Genomic DNA, 20,864 nt, shown 5'->3' with positions numbered 1-20,864 from the left:
GAGAGAGCGCCAGAGCCCCAGAGAGAGAGAGAGAGAGCGCCAGAGAGAGAGAGAGCGCCAGAGAGACAGAGACAGAGCCCCAGAGAGAGAGAGACAGAGCCCCAGAGAGAGAGAGACAGAGCCCCAGAGAGAGAGAGACAGAGCCCCAGAGAGAGAGAGAGAGCGCCAGAGAGCCAGAGAGCCAGAGCCCCAGAGAGACAGAGCCCCAGAGAGACAGAGCCCCAGAGAGACAGAGCCCCAGAGAGACAGAGCCCCAGAGAGACAGAGCCCCAGAGAGACAGAGCCCCAGAGAGACAGAGCCCCAGAGAGACAGAGCCCCAGAGAGACAGAGCCCCAGAGAGAGAGAGCGCCAGAGAGAGAGAGAGAGCGCCAGAGAGAGAGAGAGAGCGCCAGAGAGAGAGAGAGAGCGCCAGAGAGAGAGAGAGAGCGCCAGAGAGAGAGAGAGAGCGCCAGAGAGAGAGAGAGAGAGCGCCAGAGAGAGAGAGAGAGAGCGCCAGAGAGAGAGAGAGAGAGCGCCAGAGAGAGAGAGAGAGAGCGCCAGAGCCCCAGAGAGAGAGAGAGCGCCAGAGCCCCAGAGAGAGAGAGAGCGCCAGAGCCCCAGAGAGAGAGAGAGCGCCAGAGCCCCAGAGAGAGAGAGAGCGCCAGAGCCCCAGAGAGAGAGAGAGCGCCAGAGCCCCAGAGAGAGAGAGAGCGCCAGAGCCCCAGAGAGAGAGAGAGCGCCAGAGCCCCAGAGAGAGAGCGCCAGAGCCCCAGAGAGAGAGAGACAGAGCCCCAGAGAGAGAGAGACAGAGCCCCAGAGAGAGAGAGAGCGCCAGAGAGAGAGAGAGCGCCAGAGAGAGAGAGAGAGAGACAGAGCCCCAGAGAAAGACAGACAGAGCGAGAGACAGACGGCTCACTACAACAAACAGACCTGTTCAGGTGATGTAACGTTAGAGCGTTTCAGACAGAAATGTCTTGTGTAGAACAGATATGATTGTCTGCGTGTATAATAGTCAGCTCCACTCATTGAATTTCTATCTGCACCTCAGACCTGAACGAGACAGAGTAGTCTCAGTGAATCAACTCAGAAAACGATATCACGTCAGGCTGACAGTCCTTTAAATCCACTTCTTCCCGAATCCCTTATCAAACCACAGCAGTAGTGAATTACTGGAAACATCACTTAGTCCCTCACATTTAGACCAAACCAGGTCTGCTACAGTACACCAACAGCAGGGAAGACTTGTGGGCTAAGTTTCGAAAATATGATTGTCATTTCTATTTCTATGGTTGTCATTAAGGCCATTGGTCATGTTGACTTGAAAGAGAAGAGAAACACACACCGTTCTAACTGGAGTCATCAAAGACCCACACGGAAGGAGGAGGAAGAAACCGAGGATGTAAGAAAATAATGGCGGTGACATTTAACCATGTCCTCAAGCTAAAAAAAAGTGACCACTCACTCGTCAATGGTGAAACAGACGATGCGTCTACGTAGTCCCTCAGCCTTCTGGTTCTCCAGAGAGGCCCGACCCAGGAAGGGAATGGTGCTCTTCATCTTACAGGTGAACGCTAGTCCCGCCTCCAGAGGCGTGTCATCAGGGCGCAGGTCAGCATGCCAATGTCTGTAGCCTTGGGGAGAGAGGAGGGGAGTCACTACCCAGCCAAAACGGCAAACCTTGGAAGAGGTAGGACACAAAATGGATGAGACAGATGGAATGTGTGCTTACACACTCACGTTCAGTCAGTGGAGGCTGGTGGGAGGAGCCATAGGAGGATGGTCATGGCTGGAGAGGAATTCATGGAAGGGAGTCAAACATGCATATTACCTTTACATGTAGTCCATTCCAGCCACAACAAAATGAGCCCATCCTCCTTTAGCTCCTCCCACCAGCCTCCTCTTCATTCATTATACACAGAAACATGAACGCATGCAAGCGCGCAGAGGTTAAGCACTCTCAGAGAAGTCGCTTGTGGTTGTCCAACGTATTCCCTTCCACTTCTGAGTTAACGGTGAATTCTTTGGTGACTGTAGAGTCAAGTCAGAGATCCACAAACTTTATTGGAGGTGGGGCATATGCAGTCTGTGTTGGCGGGGGCACGCATGGTTGTATGTCTCCTGAGCTGTTTTGTTGCCGTCTCTTTATGCTCCTCTCCCCGCCTCTGTACACCGCTCTGGCAGAGCTGCCGCCAGGTGGAACGGTCGGCAGCAGCGTCCTCTAGGTCTGTGGGTTTGATGTTGCACTTCTCCAGTGACGTTTCCAGCTGGTCCTTGTAGAGCTTCAGCTGGCCCCCTGCAGACCGCCGGCCAAGATGTAGCTGGCCATACAGGATCCTCCCTGGCAAGCGCTCCTGAGACATTCTAATGACATGCCCAAGTCAGTTGGTGTTGAGGGACCATGGCCTCCATACTCTTGCAGTTGGTCTTAGCAAGTATTTCTGTATGGGGCACACGGTTGCACCAGGGGATTCCCAGGATGCAATGCAGGCGTCTAATGTGGAATCACTCGAGCTGCATGTTGTGGCGACTAAGTGACCCAGGCTTCATAGCTGTAAAAAAAAGTATGGCGATGCAGACGACTTGATAGACGGCAACTTTGTTGTGGAGATTCCTGTTTTAGGAAGACCCTGCGTCTGAGTTTCCCGAAGGCAGTTGATGCTTGCTTGATCCTATTTTGATTCGAGGTCAATGCTGCAGTCCGAAAGACTGCTGCCCAGGTATTTGGATGACGGGACTATTGCCAGTGATTTGTGTTCAATGGCGAAGACAGGCATGGCGGGTGGAGGGCTGGATCTCCATTGGCAGACCACCTCTGTCTTGGTGGTGTTGATAGACAGTCCCGTCCTGCTATAGACCCTTCACAGCCGCTACAAGGATGGACTGAAGGTCTTCCGGAGTGTGGGCCACAAGAGCACAGTCATCAGCATACTGCAGCTCAAGAACCCGCTCCGTCAAAAACCTTGGTGGTCGCTTGGAGCCTCCTGATGTTGAATAGGTTTTCATCCAACCGGACGTCCACTGCAAAACCCCCTGCTGTCCTCAAACTCTTTCTGTAGAAGCTGGGTGACGTGTAGGAGGAAGATGTTAAAGAGTACCGGTGTGAGCACACACACCCCTGCCTCACACCGATGCTTACTCTAAAGGGCACCGACACTCTGCCCTCCTATGGCCACCCGAGCCATCATCCCATCATGGAACTGGCAAAGGATGTTGACAAATTTGTCTGGACAGATTCTCTCTCAGGGTGTGCTCCCCAAGCCTTTGTCGTACCAGACTAACCCACAAGGCAGCGGGACAGTGGTTGATGGCTGCCAGGACTTGTCCACACAGAGGTGGGCCTGTACAGACGCATCTCTGGGACCCACTGCTGCTCCCGAGATCCCCAGCCGGATAGCCCGAGTTTCAAGACAACCAGTTAACATGTGCCACCGCGAGGAGGCCCGACAGGAGTCTTGGTCATGGAGAGGCTTTGTCCAGGCAAGGGAAGACTTGTGCTTCTCCCCGATTCACCACAAGGGCTAGCCGGCGGGAGCAAGCTGTAAGCGAGAGTATGCAAGCACCTGGCAAGCGGCCATGCAACTAACCTCAGCACGTCACATGCACCCAGCGGTTACCCGCCGACACAAATAAGTTACTGTAATGCATATACACTGCCAGCTCCCCCGGCCTGTCAACAGACTAAACAGAGCGGGTACACAGTACACTGTGGTTGATCCCGAGTGATGTTGAAGTACAAGCTAACAATATAGGATACTGCTGATACGTCAAACAGCCACTGTAACGGGTCTCTCATTTCTGCTAGTCATGCTACTGCTGTTCTCTCAAAGGACACAGGTATCTATCTATTGAACCAAAACACGCTCTGTTTCACTTACAGCTTCCGCTCCATGTTGTCACGACACCAGTATCGCGATACTTACCATACCAGGTTATCCTTGGCAAAAAAATTGGCACGAAGCCGACAAAACTCTATGGTCCTTTAAAATCTACTTTTGTAAAACAAATATGTTGTCACCCAGAGTCACAAGGCAGTTTTTCCCAACATTGGGACTCTTTTCCTCAAGAAATTCTGTCCGCTTCACGTTTTGTTTCCTTTGCTACCTTACTTCCTGGTATCGCGATACTGGTATCGTGACAACACTACGACTGTTACCTATGGAAATCTGTACATCTGATACACTGCCTGCTGCCTATTGGAAGTCTATACATTCAGTTAAGACATTTATAGGACTGTCACTGTACTCTTAGCCTGGGTACTAGTCAGTTAAGCTAACATTCCACACCGTGTACTCGGTGTCATTGCCAAACTAAGCGAATAAGAATCTGTAGTGTGTGATTATCCCACTGCCGTTACAGACGAAAAGGGGGTAGTAAAGTCCAAACTTTTCCTGGCACATCTCACTAATAGCCCTATGTTTTCCTGGAACGTGTCACAGCTGAAGCACAGCTGGTGGTTGTGTTGTGTTGCCACCAGCCCACCAGCCCCTCAGCTCAGAACACCACAGCTGGTTCCGGAAAAACTTTGCTAAGTTGTTGTTCTGCCACCAAACGCTTTCAGAGCTAAGCTGTACTATACCTTTCTCGATGCTGGAGTACACAGTTCTCTCCACGCTGAGGGAGTCATTGGCACACACACACACACACACACACACACACAAAGACCTTTCTCTATACTGAGGGAGTCGATGGCTCTGTATCCGGCGTTGATGATGCTGTGCTTGGCACCGGCAGCCATGACAGCCTGGTAGACGGGCAAGCAGGAGTCCTTAGGGATGTGCAGTTCCCAGCCCAGCTCGCCCACGAAGGACAGACGCATGGCACGCACCTAGAGGGGGAGGGGGGGACAGAATGACAATTCATGAGCGAGTGATTGAATGAGCGAAAGACAGTGAGTTAAGTGAGCGAACGAACAAAGTGATCATTTAAAATGTCCTGGGATATGACGGGGCTCTAATAAGATACAGTAATTGCAACCGATAGTTCCCTCTTTCCAACAAACTGTATGCAATGAGACTTTAAATTGCATGGCCAGAACCCAATGTAATATAGATGGAATGGAATGAAGAGAGAAATTGTGTACGAGTTGTCCTTGAGAGGAGGAAGGCAGCTCATACTGGTCTAGTCTGACAGAGAGAACCCTTCTGGAGAACAGCACAGCTGCTCTCTAACCCTCCTACTATCTTCTGCTCCCACACACACACACACACACACCACGTCTTCAAGGACATGGTCTGTATGCCTGGCTGCCGTACATTCTAATGAAGAAGTTCCTCGCAGAGAGAGAGGGAACAGAGAGGAGAGAGAGAGAGAGAGAGAGAGAGAGCGTGGGAGGATGAACAGAAGCATGGGAAAGAAAGAAAGGAACAGGATGGGAACTGATAAAAATGTGTTGGGGATAGAGCTGGATAGGGAGAAGAAAAGAAGGAGAGAGGGCGAGAGACTATAGAAGGAGAGAGGGCGAGAGACTATAGAAGGAGAGAGGGCGAGAGACTATAGAAGGAGAGAGGGCGAGAGACTAAAGAAGGAGAGAGGGCGAGAGACTAAAGAAAGAGAGAGGGCGAGAGACTAAAGAAAGAGAGAGGGCGAGAGACTATAGAAGGAGAGAGGGCGAGAGACTATAGAAGGAGAGAGGGCGAGAGACTATAGAAGGAGAGAGGGCGAGAGACTATAGAAGGAGAGAGGGCGAGAGACTAAAGAAGGAGAGAGGGCGAGAGACTAAAGAAGGAGAGAGGGCGAGAGACTAAAGAAGGAGAGAGGGCGAGAGACTAAAGAAGGAGAGAGGGCGAGAGACTAAAGAAGGAGAGAGGGCGAGAGACTAAAGAAAGAGAGAGGGCGAGAGACTAAAGAAGGAGAGAGGGCGAGAGACTAAAGAAGGAGAGAGGGCGAGAGACTAAAGAAAGAGAGAGGGCGAGAGACTATAGAAGGAGAGAGGGCGAGAGACTATAGAAGGAGAGAGGGCGAGAGACTAAAGAAGGAGAGAGGGCGAGAGACTAAAGAAGGAGAGAGGGCGAGAGACTAAAGAAGGAGAGAGGGCGAGAGACTATAGAAGGAGAGAGGGTGAGAGACTATAGAAGGAGAGAGGGCGAGAGACTAAAGAAGGAGAGAGGGCGAGAGACTAAAGAAGGAGAGAGGGCGAGAGACTATAGAAGGAGAGAGGGCGAGAGACTAAAGAAGGAGAGAGGGCGAGAGACTAAAGAAGGAGAGAGGGCGAGAGACTAAAGAAGGAGAGAGGGCGAGAGACTAAAGAAGGAGAGAGGGCGAGAGACTATAGAAGGAGAGAGGGCGAGAGACTATAGAAGGAGAGAGGGCGAGAGACTAAAGAAGGAGAGAGGGCGAGAGACTAAAGAAGGAGAGAGGGTGAGAGACTGGTGAAGCAGGACAGCAGGAGGAATGTGAGGAGAAGCTGAGGAGATGTGACAACAGCAAGGATAGTTGAAGAGGCAGCCCCAGAGGAGGCCCTGTCAGCCACACCATCTGGCCAGCACAGCCTCACACAGGTCCCTTCATCCCCCCCACACACAGCAGGAAACTCTAGGGATCCGGACAGAACTAGGCCAAGATCCTCTCACATAACACATACAAATAATAATCATGCATGCACATGCAGGCACACATGCACACCCACGTGCATGCACATGGTTGGGTGTGCGTGTGGGTGGGTGTGTGCCCGTGGGTGGGTGTGCATGTGCACGGGCACACACCCACCCACACCCCCTCCAAACCAAACAACCCGCCTCACGGTATGGTAAACCTATATGAGAGAATGACGTGTAATGAGTGTGTTGGGGCACAGGCAAAGACAGTGTTTACAGCACAGCAATGAGACCATCATTGGGATTAAAATGCCATCAAGACCGTACTTAAATGTAGGACAGGATGGGGCATTAGTGAAGGCAGGCAGATGCCAAAAAACAAGGGGGTTCCGGAAAAAAACGATGACATAATTCAGCTAAATCTAAACCGAATGCATTAGCGACACTGAGCCAGAGGCTTAGTTCGAAATAGAGCTGTCTTTATTTGGGAGACGAGAGCCACTCCGTTCCAACGCTGCTCATCTACCGGGAAACCTACGGAGGAGCCAGTGTTTGATACTGTACTGTAATTACAGTGGAATAGTTAGAGCTGTATTGGGATGTTTATAAAACATTCAAATGTATTACAGCTGTCAAGCTAAAACATGTATGGAGATGTTGTCTCTTAATTTGATCACTGTTCTCAGACTGTTGCAACTTGTAGTGTGTTGAAGGTTTAAAAAGGCTTCTAAAGTTTGCCATTTCCACTTACACTTGATTTGCCCCAACGAAAAACGCATCAACCCCTACAGAAAAACCCATTCATTTTAATCCACATTTTTCAGATTTCCTGCAGGATTATTTTTCTGCTGTGAGAAACTGGTCAAATTAAGATGGTATGTGTTAAATGTAACTCTGCAAAATGCAACTCTGAAATGAGGCAGAGAAAAGACCGGACGGTGAAAGACTCAAATGTTTAGATTCAAGGGAGATATGAATCATGGAGAGGAGGACAGGGACAGACGAGAGAGCGCAATAGAACAAAAAGAGAGAGGCAGGTTAGAGAAGTGTGCAGAGTGTTTGACATGAGGTCTCAGTCAGTCACAGGGGTGATGTGAGCCAGGCCATCTGTCCCAGAAACAGGCACAACACACTCACTCAGGTTCCTCACACACAATACACGACTAGGCCAAGACACACAAAACAAACACACACGCAGGCGGCGACACACAAACGCGCACGTGCAACCACCACCTTTGTGCACGCATGAACGCACCCACGCGGAGATATGCACCCTCGCCTCTTTCCTTGCTCTCTCATGCACACTCAGGAGAAAACATCTCTTCTTCAAACAGCGCCATGAAGTGTACATTTATTCAAATTCACTACTTGAATTCCATTGGCAATTGACATCACTGTGTGAAGAGTAATTTATACCATATTAAATTATACATTTGATGAGGCAGGTGCAGGTGCAGGTGCAGGTGTGTGTGTGTGTGTGTGTGTGTGTGTGTGTGTGTGTGTGTGTGTGTGTGTGTGTGTGTGTGTGTGTGTGTGTGTGTGTGTGTGTGTGTGTGTGTGTGTGTGTGTGTGTGTGTGTGTGTGTGTGTGTGTGTGTGTGCGTGTGCGTGTGCGTGTGCGTGTGCGTGTGCGTGTGCGTGTGCGTGAGAGAGAATGCAAGGGGAAAATAACTGATAGCCAGACAGACCAATAGAGCCAGCCAGCCAGGAAGGAAGACAGACAGACCCTTTCTCTTACTTTGTGTCCGGCAGCGTTACAGACTTTGTGTGTAGAGAAAGGGAAGGCGTCGTTACTCAGGTCTGTATCCAGGATCTCCTGTAGCACCTCTCGACTGTGGACAGACACAGAACACCATGTCAGCAAATCGGCTGTCATTAAGACCAGTATCAGCCAATCACCTGTCAATCAGGAACTGCTCTAGCCAGCAACTGCCAAAGGGATCAACAGTTTATCTGTCAATCACCAATGGCAGCAGAGCTCGCGTCAGCCAAAGTACCTAGCAGTCAACCTGTCCATCTGAGAAAAGTCCACTACAGACAATGTACAGTTGAAGTCGGAAGTTTACATACACTTAGGTTGGAGTCATTAACTCGTTTTTCAACCACTCCACAAATTTCTTGTTAACAAACTATAGTTTTGGCAAGTCGGTTAGGACATCTACTTGGTGCATGACACAAGTCATTTTTCCAACAATTGTTTACAGATTATTTCACTGTATCACAATTCCAGTGGGTCAGAAGTTTACATACACTAAGTTGACTGTCTTTAAACAGCTTGGAAAATTCCAGAAAATTATGTCATGGCTTTAGAAGATTCAGATAGGCTAATTGACATCATTTGAGTCAATTGGAGGTGTACCTGTGGATGTATTTCAAGATCTACCTTCAAACTCAGTGCCTATTTGCTTGACATCATGGGAAAATCTAAAGAAATCAGCCAAGAAATTGTAGACATCCACAACTCTGGTTCAACCTTGGGAGCAATTTCCAAACGCCTGAAGGTACCACGTTCATCTGTACAAACAACAGTATGCAGGTATAAACACCATTGGACCACGCAGCTGTCATACACCTCAGGAAGGAGACGTGTTCTGTCTCCTAGAGATGAACGTACTTTGGTGCGAAAAGTGCAAATCAATCCCAGAACAACAGCAAAGGACCTTGTGAAGATGCTGGAGGAAACGGGTACAAAAGTATCTATATCCACAGTAAAACGAGTCCTATATCGACATAACCTGAAAGGCTGCTCAGCAAGGAAGAAGCCACTGCTCCAAAACCGCCATAAAAAAAGCCAGACTACGGTTTGCAACTGCACATGGGGGAAAAGATTGTACTTTTTGGAGAAATGTCCTCTGGTCTGATGAAACAAAAATAGAACTGTTTGGCCATAATGACCATCGTTAGGTTGTGATGAAAAAGGGGGAGGCCTGAAAGCCGAAGAAAACCATCCCAACCGTGAAGCACGGTAGTGGCAGCATCATGTTGTGGGGATGCTTTGCTGCAGGAGGGACTGGTGCACTTCACAAAATAGATGGCATCATGAGGTAGGAAAATTATGTGGATATATTGAAGCAACATCTCAAGACATCAGTCAGGAAGTTAAAGCTCGGTCGCAAATGGGTCTTCCAAATGGACAATGACCCCAAGCATACTTCCATAGTTGTGACAAAATGGCTTAAGGACAACAAAGTCAAGGTATTGGAGTGGCCCTGACCTCAATCCCATAGAAAATAGAACAAAATAGAACTGAAAAAGCGTGTGCGAGCAAGGAGACCTACCAACCTGACTCAGTGATACTGTCAGTAGGAATGGGCCAAAATTCACCCAACTTGTGGACGCTTGTGGAAGGCTACCCGAAATGTTTGACCCAAGTTAAACAATTTAAAAGGCAATGCTACCAAATACTAATTGAGTGTATGTAAACTTCTGTGTGATGAAAGAAATAAATAGAAATAAATAATTCTCTCTACTATTATTCTGACATTTCACATTCTTAAAATAAAAGTGGTGATACCAACTGACCTAAGACAGGGAATTTGTACTAGGATTAAAATGTCAGGAATTGTGAAAAACGGAGTTTAAATGTATTTGGCTAAAGTGTATGTAAACGTCCGACTTTAACTGTAAGTCAGACAGGCAGTGTAAACACACACTCATGATGGAGTAGACAAAAACAAAACATCATTAATATTTCATGCCAGTGTTCAGGTTTGGTTGGGTGTTGTCTGCGACACTGTGCCCGGGTCTGTCCTTATGAGTTCCTCTGCGCGCACACACAATCTGCTTTCTGGAAAGTGCCTTGTCACTGAAGTAGCCTGATCCCAGATCTGTTTGTGCCGTCTTGCCAAACTAGACAATGACTGTAAGGAGCTGGCAAGACAGCACAAACCAATTTGCGATCAGGCCATCACTGAAGGGCCCCTGACTGTAGTCATTGGTAGCAGCTGCGTGGCTTGCAGGGCTATTGAGAGGGCTATTGCGCTAAAACAGCCTAGACGATGAGCTCAGAGGGGGCACCTCTTCCACTGCGATGCTTCCCTCATTTGGCTCGTACCCCTCTTTCCTCCAGAGTTTCTACCATATTGTTTTCGCCCGTCAAATCCTTTACAACAAGTGGCCGAAGAAGGGGAGGAGACAGGGGACAGCGTTTTAAACAATTGAGTAACTGCACTCTAAATTGAGATCGAGATGGCTCCCTCATTTAGGGGGGTGGCGGCAGCGTCTCCGGGTACAGGTCAATAAGGCTCCATCCTCAAGACACACACACAGCGTCGCTACATTGGCGGCAGTCAAAGTGACGGATGTTTACACTTAGGGCAGAGACGTGGACTGTGAGCCGCTACGTTGATAAACAAACCTCTGTATACAAATATGCCAAAATATGCCGTTTACGACAAGGACCAGGGCTTTTCTAGGTACAGGAATGGCTGAACGGCTGGCTGAGGTCAGACGCATCATTCTTTAGAGGTAAATCTCAGAGTTGGAGCGGCTGCCGGTGGACGGCGGACGAGTAATGGATGTTTAGGCTCTGCCAGAGCGTGTGTGTGTGCATGTGCAAGCACGTACCGCTAAGCAGAGGAACTCATAAGGACAAAATAAATGTGTGAGGTACAGAGGGCGATAGGGTGTAGGGCCAGGGGAATATGTGGAGGTAGAGAGATAACAATATATTTTGTTCATGAAGGTAGGTGGTTTCAGTTTTTTTGTTTTTTTAATGTATGAGGCAATGTGATGAGTTGCTGTCAAATGGGTCAGTGGTATAAAGTGGCATAAAGCGCTCCGATATTTCATGAACAGCCTCCACCCATTCCCTTCCCTCTGAAACGTCATGTTTACTGAACTGTAGGCCAACAAGCTGTCTAATTATAAACCCTCTGTGTGTGAGTGTGTGCGTTAGTGCGTGGATAGTGTGGGCTGTGAAACAGCCAATTAGTTGATCAGACTACCCATTTAATGTGGCAGTTAGCGCAGGATCACAGATCTGTTCCTAATGAAAAATCACACGCACACACAGCTGGCTGCATATCGCCCCCAAATCTAACCAAACTCCTAATTTGTGTTGTTGTAAAACTCCTATTTCACTATTACGTGACAACATCGAATTAAACATTTCTAAATTGAGATTGCACTAATTAGAACTTCATCAAACTATTTGCAGAACAACTAATTCAGCCCCAACTATGTATATGTGATACACAGAGCCCACACAGTACAAGGGAACAGGTATGTGGCCCCTGCCTATCCGTGTACTCCGATACAAATCAGACCAGAGAGAACCCCCCCCCTCTCTTCAATATCCTCTCATTGCCTCCTCGTCGCTACACTGCCGCAAGGGACTCATTCAGGTTTCAGATGTGTTGTGACAGCATTTCATTCATATTTCAGGATTGTGGGAAGGGGGACGAGGGCGGAAGGGAGAGATGACGGGGGCGGGGAGACATGATGAAAAAGACACTAATATGTATGGGGGCTGGGGACAGTCATTTCTACTAGCTGGAGTTAGTCTGTTGCGACAGAGAGACAGACGGAGCAGGTGGTGGCCCGGGGACAGCCATAACGATAAGGCCCACAGCAAGTTCACCTTCACAGTGAAAACAGGAACGTTTAAAAAAGTTTTGGGCCTAGAGCAGCTTTGCTCACCCACGTCTGTCCAGGGTGACTTAAATGGAGGCTATACAGTGAGTAAGGCTAGGGTAACTGTATGTGACTAACGTTACGGGTTGTGCTGATGAATTACTGTAAGTAAACCGGCAGGTTACTGTAAGTGACATGTTAGTTGTGCTATTGCTGTAAGTAAACCAGCAGTTACTGTAAGTTACATATTCGTTGTGCTGATGACTAGTGACTTACTCTAAGTAAAAGTGAGTGCCTCATCTCAGAAACGGTGTAGAGTCGTGGCCAAAAGTTGAGAATGACACAAATATACATTTTCACAAAGTCTGCTGCCTCAGTTTGTATGATGGCAATTTGCATATACTCAGAATGTTATGAAGAGTGATCAGATGAATTGCAATTAATTGCAAAGTCCCTGTTTGCCATGCAAATGAACTGAATCCCCCCAAAATATTTCCACTGCATTTCAGCCCTGCCACAAGAGGACCAGCTGACATCACGCTGTCATGCTGATTGAGTTCGAATAACAGACTGGAAGCTTCAAAAGGAAGGTGGTGCTTGGAATCATTGTTCTTCCTCTGTCAATCATGGTTACCTGCAAGGAAACACGTGCCACCATCATCATTGCTTTGCACAAAAAGGGCTTCACAGGCAAGGATATTGCTGCCAGTAAGATTGCACCTAAATCAACAATTTATCGGATCATCAAGAACTTCAAGGAGAGCGGTTCAATTGTTGTGAAGAAGGCTTCAGGGCGCCCAAGAGAGTCCAGCAAGCGCCAGGACAGTCTCCTAAAGTTGATTCAGCTGCGGGATCGGGGCACCACTAGTACAGAGCTTGCTCAGGAATGGCAGCAGGCAGGTGTGAGTGCATCTGCATGCACAGTGATGCGAAGACTTTTGGAGAATGGCCTGGTTTCAAGAAGGGCAGCAATGAAGCCACTTCTCTCCAGGGAAAAACATCAGGGACAGACTGATATTCTGCAAAAGGTACAGGGATTGGAATGTTGAGGACTGGGGTAAAGTCATTTTCTCTGATGAACCCCCTTTCCGATTGTTTGGGGCATCCGGAAAAAAGCTTGTCCGGAGAAGACAAGGTGAGCGCTACCATCAGTTCTGTGTCATGCCAACAGTAAAGCATCCTGAGACCATTCATGTGTGGGGTTGCTTCTCAGCTAAGGGAGTGGGCTTACTCACAATTTTGCCTAAGAACACAGCCATGAATAAAGAATGGTACCAACAAATCCTCCAAGAGCAACTTCTCCTAACCATCCAGGAACAGTTTGGTGACGAACAATGCCTTTTCCAGCATGATGGAGCACCTAGCCATAAGGCAAAAGTGATAACTAAGTGTCTCGGGGAACAAAACATCGATATTTTGGGTCCATGGCCAGGAAACTCCCCAGACCTTAATCCCATTGAGAACTTGTGGTCAATCCTCAAAAGGTTGGTGGACAAACAAAAACCCACAAATTCTGACAAACTCCAAGCATTGATTATGCAAGATTGGGCTGCCATCAATCAGGATGTGGCCCAGAAGTTAATTGACAGCGTGCCAGGGCGGATTGCAGAGGTCTTGAAAAAGAAGGGTCAACACTGCAAATATTGACTCTTTGCATCAACTTCATGTAATTGTCAATAAAAGCCTTTGACACTTATGAAATGATTGTAATTATACTTCAGTATTCCATAGTAACATCTGACAAAAATATCTAAAGACACTGAAGCAGCAAACTTTGTGGAAATTAATATTTGTGTAATTCTCAAAACTTTTGGCCACGACTGTATGTAACTGCATGTAAACGTATGTAACTGTGTGTGCAACAGTGTGCGTGCGTGCAACTGAGTGTGCGTGCGTGCGTGCGTGCAACTGAGTAACTGTGCGCGCGCGCGTGTGTATTTGTGTGTGTGTATAACTGTGTGTGTGTTTGTGTGTGTGTGTATAACTGTGTGTGTGTGTGTGTATGTGTGTGTATAACTGTGTGTGTGTGTGTGTGTGTGTGTATGTGTGTGTGTGTATAACTGTGTGTGTGTGTGTGCCTATAATTGTGTGTGTGTCTATAACTGTGTGTGTGTGTGTGTGTGTGTGTGTATATAGAACTGTGTGTGTGTGTGTGTGTGTGTATATAACTGTGTGTGTGTGTGTGTGTGTGTATGTGTGTGTGTGTGTGTGTATGTGTGTATGTAGTGGTTGTGCTGATGACTAGTGGCTTACTCTAAGCATAAGTTAGAGCCTCATCTCAGAAACTGAAGACATATGAGAAATGAGGGAGTCTTTATTGAGCAGGGTTATTTGCCATTCCGTTTCGTAAGCATTCAGGGAATCATTTACCGTTTTTAATACTGATAAACCCAGGGGGATGGCAATGTAGCTGCCACACACACAGTTTGCCCATACTAGATGCAGTAAGGGAACTGTAGGGTTGATTAAATTGCTGTGTAGTGAGAGAGAGAAAACGAACGTTGCAATTCCAATGTCAATGGTTTCATATAACTTAGCAAGGCTGTTATGCTCAAGTGGCATGAAATCAGACCACAATGAGTACTATGGTCAAGATTGTATGACTGTTGCAGCTACTCCTCATGGCTCTAACAGTTACCGGATACAGTTACAGACTCGTGTTTCATCACAAGGAGAGGCCCTTTCCTGAGTGTAACGTATGACGCACTCCTTCCTAGGTTTGACTTGGAAATAACAGGCCCTTTCCTGGGGCAAGATTTCTGTGTATGATGACATTCCTTGCTGCGGTTGACGTCAGAGACCATTGCAATGCTCACTATTTCTGTGTATGATGACATTCCTTGCTGCGGTTGACGTCAGAGACCATTGCAATGCTCACTACCGAGTTCCAAACTGCCTCGAAGCAACGTCAGCACAAGAACTGTTAGTCGGGAGCTTCGTGAAATGGGTTTCCATGGCCGGAGTGGCTGGAGTGGTGTAAAGCTCGCCACCATTGGTCTCTGGAGCAGTGGAAACGCGTTCTCTGGAGTGATTCATCACACTCCACCATTCGGATGTCCAACGGACAAATATGGATTTGGTGGATGCCAGGAGAACACTACCTGCCTAAAATGTGTAGTGCCAACTGTAAAGTTTGGTGGAGGAGGAATAATGGTCTGGGGCTGTTTTCCATGGTTTGGGCTAGGCCCCTTAGTTCCATTGAAGGGATATCGCTACAGCATACAATGACATTCAATGGTTTGTCGAGATCGGTGTGGAAGAACATGACTGGCCTGCACAGAGCCCTGAACTCAAACCTATCGAATACCTTTGGGATGAATTGGAACGCCGACTGCGAGCCAGGCCTAATCGCCCAACATCAGTGCCCAACCTCACTTATGCGCGTGGCTGAATGGAAGCAATGTCCCCGCAGTAATTTTCCAACATCTAGTGGAAAGCCTTCCCGGAAGAGTGGATGCTGTTATAGCCGCAAAGGGGGGGACCAACTCCATATTAATGACCATGATTTTCAAATGAGATGTTCCAGGGGTCCGTTTCAAAATGGGCATAACCCCTCTGCTCAGGACAGTGATAAGGACCTGTTATTGCACCCATGAGGGAGGCTCACCTCTGTCATCGTCTCCCCCAAACCTATGCACTTGCCACCCTGTGTGGTTCCCTTTGAGATGCACCAATGAGCAAGTTTCACCTCTTAAGCCACTGAATGGTTAGTGTAAGGGTAACATTAAGGCACCTGTTTGGAGGAGGGGGGGGGGGGGGGGGGGGGGGGTCACACTCACCTCTTGGGCCCCTGGATGCTGATCATGCCCATGTCTTCAGAGTAGTCAGTCAGCTGACAGTTAAAACCCTCATCCTGGAGAACAGTCTTGATGTGGTTCCAGTTGTGTTCTGCTACACCGCCACCGATGGCCAGGTAGTATGCGTCACCTGGTAGAGGGCGAGATTCCAGACAGACAGAATGAGACATAGGTGTTTACTCATCTATACTGTACAGTAAACACAAACATGCATAAAAGTGAGTACCCACACAGACAGTGCAGGCACACACACACACACACACATCAGTGGATATGGAGTCACATTTCCACATTGGAGGGCATTGATCAGGCAAACAACCCGTCAGAGAAGTTCTCAGATTTCAATTTGTTTTCCCTTCCACTTTCATACGGGTCCCCGGATGACTTCAATGTTGCTTCAGAAGATGACTTTGTGAGCAAGCTGCTTGTTTACAAAGCAGGAGAAATCATTCAGGAGCACTTTGCACTGATAACGTTTTACTGTGTTGCCTTTTGATGAGTGCAACTTGATCAAACATAACTTTACATTTCACATTCTGTAAGAGAGAGCACATGTTCAGCTTCATCAAAAACACATTTTCCCATCGAGAGAGAGAGAAGAGCTTGGACCCACCTACTCATTCAAGGGTTTTTCTTTATTTGGACTATTTTCTACATTGTAGAATAATAGTGAAGACATCAAAACTATGAAATAACACATATGGAATCATGTAGTTACCAAAAAGTGTTAAATCAAAATATATTTTAGATTTTTCAATGTGGCCACCCTTTGCCTTGATGAAAGCTTTGCACGCTCTTGGCATTGTCTCAACCAGCTTCATAAGGTAGTCACCTGTAATGCATTTCAATTAACAGGTGTGCCTTGTTAAAAGTTAATTTGTGGGATTTCTGGTGGCAGCATCATGCTGTGGGGATGTTTTTCAGCGGCAGGGACTGGGAGACTAGTCAGGATCGAGGGAAAGATGAACGGCGCAAAGAACAGAGAGATCCTTGATGAAAACCTCCTACAGAGCGCTCAGGACCTCAGACTGGGGCGAAGGTTCACCTTCCAACAGGACAACGACCCTATGCACACAGCCAAGATAACGCAGACAAGCCTCCGAATGTCCTTGAGGGGCCCAGCCAAACCCCAGACTTGAACCCAATCGAACATCAATCAAAAAAAATGGCATTGTTAAAACTTTTCTAGCCTGTTTATCTATGGGTAACAGGGTTGACGTGTTATGCTCAACCAGCTCAGTTTTCCACCACAAAAAAAAGAAGAAAATGACCATAAAGACCAGCTCACCTGCTTTTTCACAACGATTCAACTATTAGATGTTCAATGTTTATTTTGAAAAGGAATAGTTTCACCATATTAAAATGAGAGTTCAGTTCATACATATTCAGACATGACTGTCAAAGCAACAAAATAACTAGGGATTTACAATGATGGTGAAAACATGGGAGACATTTCGGGGTTACGTGGGTTAAAAGTCACAGAAAGTGCACAGAGTCAAAAAAACAGGTCAAAATATTGACTTTAGGCCATTTAGCAAGTCTTTAGTCATACTACAAATCAGATTTCTTGAATTCTCAATGTGGTCTATTTTATGCATACATTTTCATTCAATAAGACTTAAAATTCAATATTGGTGCACAATTTCTACTTAAAATATCAAAAAGGGACACAAAAGGCACTCTTTTCGTGGAACGAACATCACACAACATTGCAGATTCGGGAAAGAGGTTAGGCAAGGCAATACTTCAAGGTAGCAAAAAGCAGGAAGGTCTGTACTCATCGATTCCCGGTGAAAAAGTCTCTGCATTTATTCCACACTTCATGGTGATCACACCCCAAGCCCTCCTACAAAAGCATCTCTACAATATACTTCAAAGTAGACATTTAAGCCATTCAGCAGATGCTCTTATGCAGAGCAACATACAGTTAGTGCATTCATCTTTAGATAGCTAGATGGGACAACCACATACTGTATCATAGCTACATTGAGGAAAAAGTCGGTGCTAGTAAGGGGGAAAAGTCAACTGAGTGTGTTAGTTCCAAAGTTTTTATTTGTATTTTTATTAATTTTACACACAGGGTGGAGAGGGGAGAGGAGGAGGTGCTGTGTGATTATTTAAGATAGTCGGAAGATGGGCAGGGACTCTGCTGTCCTAGCTTCAGGGTGAAGCCGGTTCCAGCATTTGGGTGCCAGGACAGAAAAGAGCTTTGACTGGGCAGTATGTCATTTTAGCAAGTAGTACGCAAGACAGATTTCTGCCACGGCGTCTCTGACCACTGCTAGTTACAAGCAAGCTACTGAAGTGCCGCCGTGTTACTTAACTTCTCTAGGATAGGGGGCAGCATTTTCACGTTTGGATGAAAAGCATACCCAAATTCAACTGCCAGCTACTCATCCGCAGAAGATATGCATATTATTAGTAGATTTGGATAGAAAACACTCTGAAGTTTCTAAAACTGTTTGAATCATGTCTGTGAGTATAACAGAACTTATTTAGCAGGTGAAACCCCGAGGACAAATCATTCAGATGTTGTTTTTATAGGTCACTCTTTTCAATGTGTTTTCAGTGGGATTACAGATTTCTAATTGACCTTCTTGCAGTTCCTACCGCTTCCACTGGATGTCAACAGTCTTTAGAAATTGGTTGAGGTTTTTTCCTTTGTGTAACGAAGAAGTACGGCCATCTTGAATGAGGGTCACTGGAAGTGTCCTGTTAGTATGAGGCGCGTGACCTGAAAGCTAGCTACAGTTTGTTTTAATCCTGTATTGAACACAGATCATCCCGTCTTCAATTTTATCTATTATTTACGTTAAAAAATACCTAAAGTTGTATTACAAAAGTAGTTTGAAATGTTTTGGCAAAGTTTACAGGTAACTTTTGAGATATCTTTTAGTCACGTTTCACAAGTTGGAACCGGTGTTTTTCTGGATTAAACGCGCCAAATAAACGGACATTTTGGATATATATATAATCAACGGAATTAATCGAACAAAAGGACCATTTGTGATGTTTATGGGACATATTGGAGTGCCAACAGAAGCTCGTCAAAGGTAAGGCATGAATTATATTTTTATTTCTGCGTTTTGTGTCGCGCTTGCAGGGTTGAAATATGCTTCTCTCTCTTTGTTTATTATGGTGCTAACTCAGATAATAGCATCGTTTGCTTTCGCCGAAAAGCCTATTTGAATTCTGACATGTCGTCTGGATTCACAACCAGTGTAGCTTTAATTTGGTACCTTTCATGTGTGACTTAAATTACTATAAAAATCAAACTTAAATTATTTGAATTTGGCGCTCTGCATTTTCTCTGGCTTTTGGCCAAGTGAGACAGTAGCGTCCCGCCTAAACTCAGATTTTTGGATATAAATATGAACTTTGCTGAACAAAACACACAGGTATTGTGTAACATGAAGTCCTATGAGTGTCCTCTGATGAAGATCAAAGGTTAGTGATTAATTTTATCTCTATTTCTGCTTTTTGTTACTCCTTTCTTTGGCTGGAAAATGGCTTTGTTTTTCTGTGGCTATGTACTGACCTAACATAATCGCAAGGTGTGCTTTCGCAGTAAATCCTTTTTGAAATCAGACATGTTGGCTGGATTCACAACAAGTGTAGCTTTAATTTGGTGTCTTTCATGTGTGATTTCATGACAGTTCGATTTTTTTATAGTAATTTATTTGAATTCGGCGCTCTGCATTTTTACTGGCTTTTGGCCAAGTGGGACGTTAGCGTCCCACATATCCCAGAGAAGTGAAATATTCTACAAGGGCTTCTCAGAGAGAACATCAGAGAACATCCATTCTAAAGGTTAAGTCAGAGGATTTAAGTCACAATATGTAAATAGGTCCTGTGAGGTTCAGTTGGTGAGAGAGCAGCACTAGCAACGCCAACGTTGTGGGTTTCGTTTCCGCTGGGATCCCTCTGCGAAGTGGTATATATTTTCTGAGGTTAAGTCACAGGTGGTAAAAGTAAGTCACAGATGATGATTAATGATACATGTGCAATGACCCTGTCAAATACATCAAATTAATATTGAAATTAATGAAATCCCACTCTCCTCTTACCGTTGGACTCTGGAGCCAGGGGCAGGTTGGCAGTGCCAGCCTCCAGCCGGCTGACTGTGAGATCAGCCTCGGATCCTCCTCTCTTGTTCAGCATACAGGTGTAAACAGTAGAGCCTGCAACACAAGGATCCAGCTGTCCATCAAACCAGCACATTGGAGGACACACACATACAGCAGAATGGAGGTGTGAAGAGTAGTCCTATGAAGCATTTTGTGACAAATGTTTGCTCGAAAAAGGGCGATATACACATGTCATTGATTGACTGATTAGTAGGACGTGACCATGACACCTGACCCATAACATTATTTAATGTATAGCCATTTTTCCTAGTCAGGAGAAGTTCAAGGCCCTATGGATGAAGACCATCCTAGTGTTAGACACGGGGTCATGGCTAGGCCATGTGGTGGCATGAGGTTAGCTAAGACCTCTCACTATGACTAAGTGAGATCAAACCCACAATGTTCCAGTGTTCACATGCAGCATGGGCCAGAGGATGTGTGTGGGGACAGATGGATTAGACTGTACCTCAAAGCTCATCTGTAATTTAAACAGTCCTGCATCTCCTGTCCTGCCTCACTGGGTACTGCTGGGCTACATTATTCAGGGGCCAGCAGTGTGGGGTGGGAGCGTGTGCACGCATTTTTGTGTATGCAAACGTTCTGTGGTAGTCGTGCACGAAGAGTCACCTGGAATTTTGTTGACATCTGCGGAGAATAGCCAATCGGCAGCCTTCTTAGCATCTGGCCCGGTGAGGTAAAACTTTCCAAAGTAGGACATGTTAAACACCGAGACTCCATGTCTGCACGTCAGACACTCATTTTTTATCTGAAAAACAAAATACACATCCCTGTAAGGACTGAAGATTCAGCTGAAAAATCTATCAAATGAATTCATGAAGCAACATTCGGCCACT

The 20,864-nt window shown here is 46.5% G+C and overlaps 1 protein-coding gene across 2 annotated transcripts in view; it reads right to left on the bottom strand.

The window, feature by feature from the left end:
* Positions 1-20,864, bottom strand: part of sardh (sarcosine dehydrogenase) — a 96,332-nt gene that overhangs the window by 14,622 nt on the left and 60,846 nt on the right. For both annotated transcript variants that reach the window (XM_055875118.1, XM_055875119.1), the window contains exons 15-20: positions 20,638-20,776; positions 19,951-20,064; positions 15,866-16,013; positions 8,251-8,344; positions 4,643-4,805; positions 1,443-1,611 (exon numbers count right to left, since the gene is read on the bottom strand). In XM_055875118.1, the coding sequence (XP_055731093.1) occupies positions 1,443-1,611; positions 4,643-4,805; positions 8,251-8,344; positions 15,866-16,013; positions 19,951-20,064; positions 20,638-20,776 (827 nt within the window). The remainder of the gene's footprint in view (positions 1-1,442; positions 1,612-4,642; positions 4,806-8,250; positions 8,345-15,865; positions 16,014-19,950; positions 20,065-20,637; positions 20,777-20,864) is intronic.

This window comes from Salvelinus fontinalis, chromosome 21, assembly GCF_029448725.1.
Source record: "Salvelinus fontinalis isolate EN_2023a chromosome 21, ASM2944872v1, whole genome shotgun sequence".
In the NCBI taxonomy this organism is placed as follows: domain Eukaryota; kingdom Metazoa; phylum Chordata; class Actinopteri; order Salmoniformes; family Salmonidae; genus Salvelinus; species Salvelinus fontinalis.
The sequence above is the reverse complement of the archived record's forward strand: the minus strand, read 5'-3'. Positions and strand labels throughout refer to the sequence as shown.